This window comes from Cryptomeria japonica, chromosome 2, assembly GCF_030272615.1.
Source record: "Cryptomeria japonica chromosome 2, Sugi_1.0, whole genome shotgun sequence".
In the NCBI taxonomy this organism is placed as follows: Eukaryota; Viridiplantae; Streptophyta; class Pinopsida; order Cupressales; family Cupressaceae; genus Cryptomeria; species Cryptomeria japonica.
The window spans coordinates 475,801,043-475,814,185 of NC_081406.1; the positions used below are offsets into that span (position 1 = coordinate 475,801,043).

The following is a 13,143-nucleotide window of genomic DNA, read 5'->3' on the forward strand; positions in this document are numbered from 1 at the left end:
ATGCTGAAATCAGAATTGATAAAAGCTGGAAGAGAAGAAGACTAAAGAGAGTACTTACTTGTCCAGATTTTACACCATTCACTGTTAGAGTGGAATAGTCTCCAAACCTGTTTAGACAAGAGAGCTTCATTGAGGGTCCGGATTCTTCTCAGGCCCAGGCCTCCATTACTTTTCGGTCTGCACACCTTTTCCCAAGCCACAAGAGACATTCTTTTCTTTTCCTCGACCCCTGACCAAAGAAATTTTTTCTGAATTTTCTCAATTGCTTCAGCATACTTAACAAGAATTCTGAAGAGGCTAAGGGCATAAATAGGAATGTTTTGAAGGGAGGCTTTTAGAAGTTGGAGCTTTCCAACTTGACTTAAAAGGGCACCTTTCCATCCAGCAAGTTTTTTTTGAAATTTGTCCACCAGAGAACTCCAAAACGAATCTGGTGGTGCAATGCCTAGAGGGAGACCAAGATAAGTGGCCGGAAGATCAGCAATCCGACATTCGAGAATTCTGTTGATTCTATGCTGTCTCCTCTCAGGAGTGTTGATGAAAAACACTTCGCTTTTAACCCAATTGATAAGTTGGCCAGAAGCAGATGCAAACTTACACAGGGTGTCCTTGAGAGTTTTGGCTTCTGAGATGCTTGAGTCCCCCATGATAATAGTATCATCCACAAACTGTTGGTGGGAGCATGTACGATCAACTGACGAAGGTTGGAGTCCCTTGAACATTCCTCTCATCACCATACTTTCCATAGATATACCAAAACATTCAGCCATGATTATGAAGAGGATAGGAGAAATGGGATCCCCTTGCTTCAGTCCTCTAGAGGCTTGAAAGAAGATGGAGGGAGATCCATTGATAAGAACAGCAAAGGAGGCAGTGATAAGCTGTTTGAAGAGATCCACACATTTGGTAGAGATTACTTAATGCGTTGCTTTTAAATTGTTAAATACATATAGTTACTGCTTCCCCGTTACACTAATTGAGATTACTTAATGCATTGCTTTTAAATTGTTAAATCCATAGTAACGAGACTCGAACTCGGCACGTGACTCGACAGAATAACTTTGTGTAGATTCGGCAAAGTGAAAATCTCAAGTGTTGATGGGTGTTTTATGACACTCTCCAAAACATAATAAAATACACTAAGTATTCTATCCTCTCTTGAATAAGGAAACCTCAAATGCTAAAGATATGATCAAATAAGGTCACCCCAAGGTTCCTATTGTCAGGTCTTGACAATGTGAGGGATAAACTCAGTAAAAAATGATGTAATTTGTTGTTTACAAAAAGGGACTTCCATCGCCCAATTGTAAGCATCGGCGTATGAGGACGGAGGAACAACTTAAATTTTCCTCCCAAGAGATGGAACAAGTCCCTGCACAAACCACATCTTCTTCAATCCATCGGCCGACTGGTGTTCCATCTTGATCAACAATTCTTTGAGCCTACGATTGTAAGCCCGCACACTCTCATTTTTCCCCTGCTTGGTATTGTAGATTTCGGCTACAATCTCGTTGTCATCCCTCAGGAGTTTGAACTCCTCTTCAAATGCCTTATTTCATTCACTCTAGCCGGCCTTTTCCTTAGCGTCTAGATCTATGTAGCATTCAATAGCAATTCCCTAAAGGGTGGTGGGAAATGCTTTCAGCTAGTAATTGTGGTGATATATCGTTATACATGTCTTACAATGTCGTACAGGGTTCTCTGATCCATCTATTGTGAACTTCGAGCATTTTTGCCTCTCCTGGGTATTCTGGTTGTGCAACATTATCCTTGCTTGGAAGGTACTGTGTGTGTTCGACCAAATTGAACGTTCTTGCTCCTTGCATTCCTGTGCCTCTCTTGCACTCTTGGCTACGCGTGAGCTCTCTACGCGTCCACCTTGTGCATCTTCTGCACCTTGGTCACGCTCGTTTCTCTTCCCTCTCCTCTCTAGAGTCTTCGGCTCAAGTCCCCTTATACATGGTTCCTCGACGAGGGGCAAGTTCGTGCGAATTGGTTTCTCGCCTACTTACTCCCTTGTGGGTCGGACTTGGGTGGACTGTTTCGATCGCTATGTTCCGGTGCTTTCCTTGCACTCTCAGTGATGCGTGCGTCCTCTACACGTCCACCTCCAGCATCCCCAACACTCCAAGTACTTCCAGGTGTGCTGGACCTAGGTGGATTGTTCTGACTGCTACATTTTGGTGCTTTCCTTGCTCTCTTAGCCATGTGCGCATCCTCTACACGTCCACCTCTAGTGTCCCAACACTCCGAGTACTTCTAGGTTCGGACTTGTCTTTGTGCTCCCTCGGGCTGAGGGTGGGCGAATGACCTAATCACTTGGTCTTGACCACCTTGTGGCCTCTTCTCACCTTTATTGGGTTCTATGAGCATGAATCACTCAAGGCTGACCCGATTTCTTTTAAGGCAGCAACGCCAAAATGTTTACTACTATATCTATTGAATCAAATATAGGACATAATAATATACATGACAACGCTTGCCAGACACAATAGTAAAAATATCTTTATTGGCACATGTGATTATCATAGAGAAGACCAAAGATGGTCGACCAAGGATTAGAATTGACCCGACTATTCCAGACTACCTTCCTTGGCGATACACAACATATTTAGAGGACCCAATGGTTGCCGAGACGAACACAACCATCAACCAACGGACACATAACTACCTGATAGTGACAACCCACTTAATACACTGTTGGATAACCAAAATTATCAAACATAACAATAAGCATTTTATGCTGACTACAAATAGCACATTCAACTTTTCCAGTTGTTGATCATGTACATTTTCCTTTAATAATACAAATACTTTTTCTTATCAAAAAATATCTGTAAAATTATACAAGAAAAATATTCAAGTATAATTTAATTAAAGATTGAAGGAACGGTTCCTAGAAGGAGCATTTCTACTAACTTGTCTTACAGTCAATACCTTTTGATGATCATCAAGATTGGCGATTGTCTTTATAAGTCTGCAAATCCATATTTTTTATTGCAGTGTACAATGATCCTACTTTTTTCCCTAAAGCCTCAGCTAAGGTGATTCAATATAAAACTAAGTTACTGGTTCGGGTTCGGATTCGGGCTCGGATTCGGGTACGGATTCGCGGATTCGGCAAAAAAAATAAAATCTTGGGTACGGGTTCGTCCGTACATATATATATATATATATATATATATATATATATATTTTAATTATATACATATACCGATATATTATATATATGTTCAATATATACAATCCATACAAAAATAAAATATACAATGTGACTTTCCATACATAAATCATAAATCATAAATCCATAATTATTAATTGCCAATGCCAATAAATATTCATATATCGCAAATGTAATCAGTAAACTAATAACTAAAGTCTAATATTGTATTCCCAATTAGCAAAAAAGATAATATTCAAGTTTCAAGTCTTTTTTAAAAAGTCATAAAGGGGCGAATTAGAGTTTTATTATAAAAAAACTATTTTAGAAAGTCTTTTTTTATTGTTTTTGTGACCCGTGCCCCTGTTTTTTGGAAACCACGGGCCTGGGTTCACGCGGGTCCTCCTGGGTTCGACCTGGGTTCCACCTGGGTCCTTCCCAGGTGGCCGGGTTCCTTGTGGGTCCTGCGACAGGGATCCCGACCACCTGTGAAGGACCTGGGAGGAACCCAAGGAGAACCCGGGGAGAACCAGGACCGGGCAAGAACCAAAACCTGAACCCAAGCCAAAAGGAGAAGAACCGGTAACTTAGATATAAAATAAAAAGGCCTTAGCTGAGGCTTAGTGCTAATGATTCTGAATTCTCCATCTTCTCTTAAATCCAAAACTTCCATCTACTGCACGTATCCTTGTCATCCTTAAAGCTAAAGGATTTCTTTTTGAATCCCAATCAATCACCACACAATCTAATGTGCAATCATCTAAGAAATCCACACATTAAACAAAGCTAGGTACTAATGTGAAGACAGGTATGCAGGTGAGGCCCATAACAGAATTCGATGAAGGAGGTAATCTGAGGATTAGTTATAAATTAACTCACAAAGCACAACTCCAAAATGTTAAAAGCAATGCACAGGTGACACATCAATATAAGTTCTCATTTACAGTTGGTATCATGATCATTGACTAATATGATGCATTTGAAGTTATACCCTGTTCTATTCTGTGAAAATTACACTATGTATGTTTGCTTTCATGTTATAGTTGATGTGATCCAAACTTTATCAAGCATCCTTGAAATTACTAATGAAAATGATTTATTTTTGAACTTGATCAATGTATTATGTATTCTGTCGATTTCTACAAACAAAAATTGAAATATTTTATTAGAACATGAAAATTTTATTGCATTGGAATTTTAGGTATGAAGCTGATGCAGATGCAGTTCTCTCTGTTTTAGCACTGCACCCTCTTCTTGGGAAGTCCTCTGGGACAGTTGTTGTTGAGGTATTGAACATTTTCTGGGATCATAAATATGATTCAAATTGCAGTTTAAAAAATTCTACCTGCAACTTTATTTTAAATTGATCATATTTCAGAAGTGGAACCTTTGGATTAGTGAGAAGATCAAAATAATCTATATTAACTTCCTTTAGCTATTAGATGAACTTATACTCGATTTTATTGCACCGTCTGCATCATTATGTATCAATCAATTGGTAGCTATTGATAAATGTTATCCTGTGCACATAATTAGTTCACTTTTCTATTTCTTCCTAGACAAAGCTTTTTGTATCATTTTTGATCTTCTTGTAACTTCCATTGAAAGAGTCTCATCATAGTTTCCCATCCGACTGAGAATGATTTCCTAAGCTCATCCATAGTTTTTCAATATAATGAGTAGATCCTTCTAGATGGAGAAATAAGTACTTCATGACACAAAATCTTTTCTTCTTGATTTCAGGTGACAAAAACTTACATGGTTCCACAAAGATTCTGGATAGTTCTTGACTAATATTATAAAGAACAAGAGTAATTCATTACATCAGTTCACTTTTCTTATGTCATTATCATTTTTGATCTCCTTGTAACTTCCATTGAAAGAGTCTCATCATAGTTTCCCATCTGACTGAGAATGATTTCCTAAGCTCAACCATAGTTTTTCAATATAATGAGTAGATCCTTCTAGATGGAGAAATAAGTACTTCATGACAAAAAATCTTTTCTTCTTGATTTCAGGTGACAAAAACTTAAATGGTTCCACAAAGATTCTGGATAGTCCTTGACTAATATTATAAAGAACAAGAGTAATTCATTACATCAGTTCACTTTTCTTATGTCATTTCATGGCATATTTTGTGCTTCTACCACTTATATTTGCCTTTTCATGTTTGCAGGTGTCAAATGATAATACCGGTAACCTCTTGAAATCACTATGTGGTCCAAAGGTTGAACCAGTGAAGAATCTTGCATCAAAGTTATTTGTCCAATGTTCTCGCCAAAAAGGACTGGTTAAAGTGTATCACAAATTACTTGACCCTGCAAGTATTGTTCTTTTCTATCTTTGAAACATAATATTTTTTATTGGATGCTTAAATAATGAAAAACATAATACTGTTTGTATTTGGCATATTGGTACTACATATCTTATTCCTCTTAAAGTTTCTCATAGTCGCAAAACCTTAAACCAATCTGAATGAATGATTCCCTATAAAAGCATTTATTAGGTTTTAAAGTAAATTTCATTGATAACTCTAGTTGAAAGATAGCTACATGTCTGTATTCCAATTTTAATTGATATTTATTATTCCTTTTCTAAAGAATCACAAATTTCAATTCTACTGATGGATGCTAAGAAAAATGTATAGACTGGTACAAAGGGTGCATGTGAAGAATCTATGACAGAGGATGAAGTTAATTCTATAAAATCTTTTTTTTTTGCAGAGAAGAATTAAGACTAGAACAGACAGGTAACTCTGTATAAATTTCTTTTGTTGATGCTTTCGATAATGCTGGAGAAGCTGAGGTAGCTGGTATTATTTCCAAAATGAATGATTTGTAATAAGCTATGATATATGGTTTTGGACTTCGTGTTTTTTTTTCATATTATAAAGTTAATCTGCATTCTTATGATCTTTTTTAATAAATAAAAGCCATTGTGGAATAAAGGAGAGTCACATGTTTCAGCCATTACCAAACCAGATCTGAACTATGCCCCCAGTCTCCTATCACTTTCTCATCACCCATCTGGTCTGCAAAAAATTCTCTATCCTCTAGTCCCTCTGGGAGTGAGGGAGTGCAGGTGAATGAATTTGTGGGGGAGGGAAGGGGCAGAATGCCAGAGCCTCCTCACTTGTGCATGCACCATTGCAAGCTCCAAATTTAAACTGCATTCTCACAGATGTTTCAACATCTGTCAACAGATTCAAATGTAAATCTTTATTGCAAGAGTATGTGCATTGCCGTATTGTCAACCTATATTAGCTTTAATGGAAGAGGATGAACGCTATCTTAAAATGGAATCTCTCCCCAAAGTTCTTCGCAGATGATTAACTAGAGCATAGATTGTGGACCGTCAAAATCAAAGGTCTCATATCAAAATCTGTGGGAGCATATCTTGGCCTCTAGACCCTTCAAGCCTGGATCCAAGCAAATTGAAATCTTGTGAGATCAATAGAAACTTTCATAATGTCAAATGGTTGCATTCTTACGAATATGGCATGATCTTTCAAGCAGGAGCTTGGTTGCGAACAGATCGGGTTTATTTATGGAACACTGGTCTCCTACTTTTAATCCTATGGATAATTTCTTAAGTATGGTAACAAGCTTGCATTCTCCTTCCTCTTCTACCAAGAAAATATTGGCATGAATCCACAATAAGGGAGATTGTGTCTGCAATAGGAGAGTATGTTATGGTTTCACAAATGAATCTAAACTCAGGCATTGGAGTACAAATGTTTGTGTTAATTTGAATTTGGATAAGACTTTATCAGATTAGATCATGCTTTATCCACATGGCTGAATAGGAGCAACTTATTGACTATGAAAATATCCCAATTTGATGCAAGATTTGTCATAGACGTGGCCACATTTCTTGTGTATGTCTAAGTCAAGCCATATGCATATGGCAACAACCCAACACAATGTCTTAAATAACTCCTACCGAGTTCCAGCAAAGGAAAATCCTACAAATCCTACTAGATTTGTTCCCAATACCAACACCACTGGTCAAAAAATCATATATTTATTACAAGAATAAGGGAAAATTCAGAAAGCATAATTAAGAAAAAGCAAAATAAAAAGATATGCAATCTTTGACGCTAACCACAATTGTAATGTCCCTTCCTTAGACAGTCCAGTTGTTAGCATGGGTTAGCCTATAATTAGGGTTCTTGTGGGTTAATGTGGTGGATATGGAAACCATTTGGGGGTTTGGTGATTTTCTGAGTCCATTTTTTAGGAGACTGTCAGTTGACTGTTTGACCATCGGAGGGCCAAGGAGCAAAGCAGAATGGCTTAGGACTGTTTATCATCATTTTGAGATAGTCTCCTAATTTTTAGGAGCATCCCTGCTTTTTAGGAGGAGATTGCCAGTTGCACCACCACTTCTAGTCATCATCCTTGGACAGGTCATTGCATTCAATTTTTTAGTTTGGGAGTTCATGTGGTGAATTCGGGAATAAATTTGGATTTTTAAATTAATAACTTTAATAACTCCATTGGATTGAATAAAGTGCTTTCTTAATAAAATATTTTTAATATTATAACAAAGGGGACAACCTTGGGCCACGTTGGCTAGGAGACATAACATAAGTAGTTTTTAAAACTTAGAATAATAAAAGGGAGCCTAGGGAAAAGGTGCGATCAACATAGAGGAAGGCCAAGTAATTAATAGTGTTTTAAAATAAAGCATGGAAACCCTAAAAGGTACATTTAGGGTTAGAGGCTATTAAGGTGACATGTTGGGGTTTCTTTGGATATTCATTCAATCTTTTTTACATCAGCTATGTTGGTATTGAGCTCTGCAAATGTTTTTTAGCAGCTGACCAGCCTTCAGGGAACAAAAACTCCTTGGGAATTAGTGAATTGGAGGCAAACCCAGTACATAATTGTGGGGAATTCATAACAGGATTCCTATTTGTGCTTCAATTGAGAGTACTATCAGCGGATTCAGACCTATATCAGAAGATTCAAATTTTACCTTGCAGATTTAAGAGGGTTGGGAAATACCTTGCAGATTTAAGAGGGTTTGGAATACCCCAAAAGCTGCTGTACCATTCCGTGGGCCAGCCATACCCTTTTCTTGCTGGCCGTACCACTTGTAGGCCTCAAGGTGCATAATTTGGGTCATACATCATAGTAGAGGGTTTGAAATTGGACTGTTCTTCATTGTCATCACTTTCCATCAGAGATTTGATAAATTCTTCAGGCTACAGATGGCTAATGGGGTTCAAATCAGTCATTCATTGAGGAAAACTTAGTAAATTCAATAATCTTGCTTGGAGGCTAGGCACATTTCTTAGCAGTTTCAGAATATTTGTTTTTGTTAATTATAATTGATGCAAATAAACTCCATTGGAGTCATTGGACATCATTGGACGCTCATCCATTGCGTTCTATTCAAGATTAATTGATTAAACCCCCTCCTAGTTAGGAGCTGGACTCCTTGGTATGCAAATTAGTTGAAGTGATAAAATAGATTTCTTAATTCTGATAATCTGAAATTATTATACTGCTTTCCGAAAATCAGAATTCTGAGTTTTATCATCAGTGAATTATATTTCAGTAGTTTAAGTTGAAAAGTATTGTTAAATTGGTATTCTTTCGTGATCAAACCTTCATACAACCATCGGTATCAAACCCAAGCAAAAAACATCAAAAAACTATCTTCAAACTACCAATCAATAAGCAACTAGCAACACAAAAATCAGAAAAATTCAGTATAACTTGGCTGGGGATCTTTTAGTGGTATCAGAGCAATGATCCTGCCACCCTGAGGGTCCTCTAATTAATTCTATACATCTGGGAAGAATTGGACCTTACAGGTACTATACATGCAAAAGAGCACAGGGACACTTGGATTTTGATATGGGTGATATACCTGACAGAAATAGGAGTCTTCGGCAGGAGGAGAGACAGAACTATCTTGATCCAGATGAAGTCATGAGAACTCTGGCTAATTCTCAGCCTAGGATTGTGCACGTACTAGATAGATTTTAGGATACACTGGACAGGTTAAGGTTGACTCGTCACAGGGATAGGTGTGGTAGACGTGACAGGTATGTTACTGTAGTTGGGAGCCGTGGTAGTAGTAGGGCTCCTTCATCATTGGGTAGTGCATCTATTTCTCCTAGGCGTGACAGGGCATATACACGGACAATTGACATGCCTATGCAACCTCGTTTCACTTTGAGAGATGAGCCACTAGCAGCAGACCCACAGGAGGGCATTGGGTTTTAGGATATCGTTATGGCAGCTAGTGATGAGTGGTTTCGTCTCCTAGAACATGTTAGAGATGCGTTCCCTTTACACCAGTACTGTATGCATCATAGGGACAATATGAGGAACTGTAATGACACATGGCCTAGACAACAGCAAAATAGTGATCTCAAGTGGGCTACCGATAAGATTACTTTATTTTCCTTTGATGGCAGTGGGAAGATTAGTGCACGAGACTAGGTGAACAAACTACATATTTACCTGTCACTTAAGTCAATGCTTGAGGATGAGGCCATACAGTTTGCGGTATTACATTTGGAGGGTGTGGCTTATGATTGGTGGCACCATGGTTTGGTCACCCAAAACCATGGACTTTTACATTCTTACATTGATTTTATTTAGCGGTTGATTGCTAGATTTGATCGTAAGGACGTTGAGTTGTGTTACAGGGACTTTGCACTGCTGTGAGAGACTCCACATGTTGAAATTTACTTTAATGAGTTCCAACATATTGCTGTTATGGTTCCTGAGATGGCAGATAGATGCAGGGTGATGTTGTTTATTGAGGGTTTGCATGACAGACTATGGGGATTGGTCAAGGCTCTTAAGCCTAGGACGCTACATGAGATTATTCACTTTACCCTGGACCTTGAGACTACACCACCGCTCACTTCTCATCAGCAGAATAAGAAATCTTTTGATGGCCCCAAACCTTTGCAGAGGTCTTCTACCCAACACCAGAATGCACCACCTCCTCTCAGGATGGATTAGGAGACTTATAATGAGTTGAAGAGGAAGAACCTATGGTTCTCGTATAAGGAGCCTTGGGAGCGTGGACACAGATGCCGTGGGAATGGCAAGGCACATCTCATTGAGGTTCATTCAGATGTGGATGATGAGCAAATTCAAGATACAAGTTCTAAGGGCAACAATGAGGATGTTGTTGATACACATGATGTTGCTTATGGCACTATTGCTACTCTTTTCAGTGTTCCTATGTATCAACCTTTCGTGTTGGAAGGGATTGTCAAGGAACGAGTGTTATGCTTGGTAGACAGCGGTAGCACTCATAATTTCATCAATGGGGGTTTTGTGGTAAATAAGGGGCTGGAGGTAGAGGAATTTGATGGATTTCATGTCATGCTAGTGGATTGTTCCCAAGTGAGTTGCACAAGAAGGGTACACTGATTATCTATTGCATTGGATAATTATTCTTTCATAGATCATTACTATGTTGTTGGTATTGGTGGAGGGACGGACGTGGTACTTGGTGTGCAATGGTTGAAGTCTCTTGGGAGGTATGCACAAGATTTCAACAAGATGGAGTTGGAGTTTAATCACATGGGTACACATATTGTGCTTAAGGTACTAATGAGTGAACCAAAGAACGAGGCAGCTAACAGTATGCTTGCTTGCTTAACATGGAGGCTTTTAAAAACATGGGTAAAAATGAAGAAATCAGCTCTAATTTTCTGATGTTTAACAGCAGTGGTAAATCCTCCATTTGTCATGACATTGCAGCCTCTAATCACAGGGAAATGAGCGATGTAGATTCTACTATGATTGGCACACAAAATGCAAGCATTGGGCATGGTAAAATTTATGATGCATCTCGTAATGGGACTGATTTTAAACATTTTGGAGCGGCTGATATAGAACAATCTCATAATTTGATTGATGGTTGGCTAGAAAGGGCAAAGCAAGCCAAGTTATTGGTCCATCAAGCCAAACTCCATCTTCAACACATTCATGACATCCACCACACTTTACATGATGATGAGCAAAGATTGGCCAATTCTGAAAATTCAGATGTTGATCATTTTCTTGATGGTAATGATGATTTTATTGACAACACTAAAAAGACAAATAATGATGTGCAAATTCAATTATGCCAAATTGATAGGGAACAAATGGAAATGTGTCAATGCCAAAGTGAAAAATAATAGTATGCAAATTCGGATCATGCCAAGTTAATAGATAACAAGTGGAAATGGATCGATAACAAAATGACAATGTAATATACACACCTTTTCTCTTTTTGAATATCATCACTTTTTGATGATCCATATCTCAAAGTGGGCAAGGTGAGAGTGTAGTATCTCTTGCTGGTGTATGACTGAATATGCAAGGAATATTATCAAACAATTGTCTGATAACCTGCTATTCTAGTTTCAGATTGTATAACCTGCGTGTTATGCGGTTTTGGACAGCTGTATAATCTTGCGTGTTATGCAGTACTGACTGATATAATACTTCAGACTTGTTTTGATAGCATTAACTTTGATTAACAATCAAGGATGACTTGCAAAAAACTACTAAACAAGAAGATAACCCTCTACGATGAATGTGCAATCGTTCTGATGCAAATACATGAATCATAATGTAGAAAATGTACACCTACAGATGACTGATATTTTGACAAACAGTTGGCATACAATCATGTAACAACATATAGACTAAATGAAATCTTATAACTCCCTTTATTAGAAGGCAATAGACTTATTACAAATATTTGAATAAGGGCCAAGACTTTCGGCTTTCAACAAATCATTTCAGAATCTTTGAGTACAAATGGCAGCCATGAATACATTTATACAAAGTGAAAAATACAATGAAATCTCAATGCCAAAAGAACCTGGAATGTAGCACGTAGGTCTGTGATTGAAGAAGCAAGCAATATCTCTCCACTTTGAGCCTCCCCTTAGCCAAATCAAATATTTCTCCAAATCGCCCCTGCTGCAGATGTTAATTACAGTAGTTAATTACTAACAGCTCCTTGGACTCCTCTCAAGCCACGAATATCATTGTTGAACTCCTCATAGGTGGGCGCCACAATCTAGGAGGAAACCAATGCACCACAATGGAGATATAAGCAAAATCGTGGGGTATAGATGACTGGTTCGATTTGCTTCAGATCTTATATGTAACCTGAAATCACTTCAATTCTCCTCCAAAAATACTAGATGAATCGCCTTGCCTCCTCAAGTGAATCGATGCACATAGGTATCCGAATAATAATGAACTGAATACCCTCCAAAGCCGTCTACCATGAAGATGCCATGGAAACTCAATAAGCACAAATATGAAGGACTGATAATGTCTGAGATAAACTCAGTGAGCTGGGACGTGGAATCAACATTAATGAAGCACAGTCAATGAAATCCTTCCATACCAAGATGTCTCTATTTACTTCACAAAACTGAACTTAAGCTGAGTTGGCCTTTGGCCACAACTAAGCACAATTGAGATGACTGAAGTATCACCTCCTCAAATGCAACCCTTCAAGAGATCTTTCACTCCCTCAGTTATGCTATCAATGGGAGTTTTCGTTCCCAAAGACAAAGATCTGCTGAAACCCCTTGGCTCCAGAAAACCCAATCAATTCAAATATCAATTCCTGGCTGCCTTGAAGCTCAATTAGATCTCCTTTTATACTTAAGTGACTTTATGATATAATATTAAATTAAGTCACTTTATTAAATTAATTAAATATAAAGCCACCTTTTAATTTTTAATTTATTTGATAACTTTATAAATAATTAACTTGATACTATTAATTCAAATAATTAATTAAGCTATCCTTAAGAAATATCAATAATTGCGACAACTTAATTAATTAATTATTCTTCCTCCAAAAAAGGGGACATTACAGAGATCGTACTGTTGTGCTCTGCACTGCACACCCCGTCCTTTTGACAGGGACCCCCGTGGTTGCAATCTGCCTAATTGGTAGAGAGGAGTTCCAGCCATTGGCTTTCAAAGCTA

General features: G+C 38.0%; 1 protein-coding gene across 9 annotated transcripts in view; it reads left to right on the forward strand.

Moving 5' to 3' along the window:
• Window positions 1-13,143, forward strand: part of LOC131049033 (putative ion channel POLLUX-like 2) — a 383,365-nt gene that overhangs the window by 265,584 nt on the left and 104,638 nt on the right. For all 9 annotated transcript variants that reach the window (XM_057983566.2, XM_057983498.2, XM_057983206.2 and 6 more), the window contains 2 exons: window positions 4,362-4,446; window positions 5,337-5,484. In XM_057983566.2, the coding sequence (XP_057839549.2) occupies window positions 4,362-4,446; window positions 5,337-5,484 (233 nt within the window). The remainder of the gene's footprint in view (window positions 1-4,361; window positions 4,447-5,336; window positions 5,485-13,143) is intronic.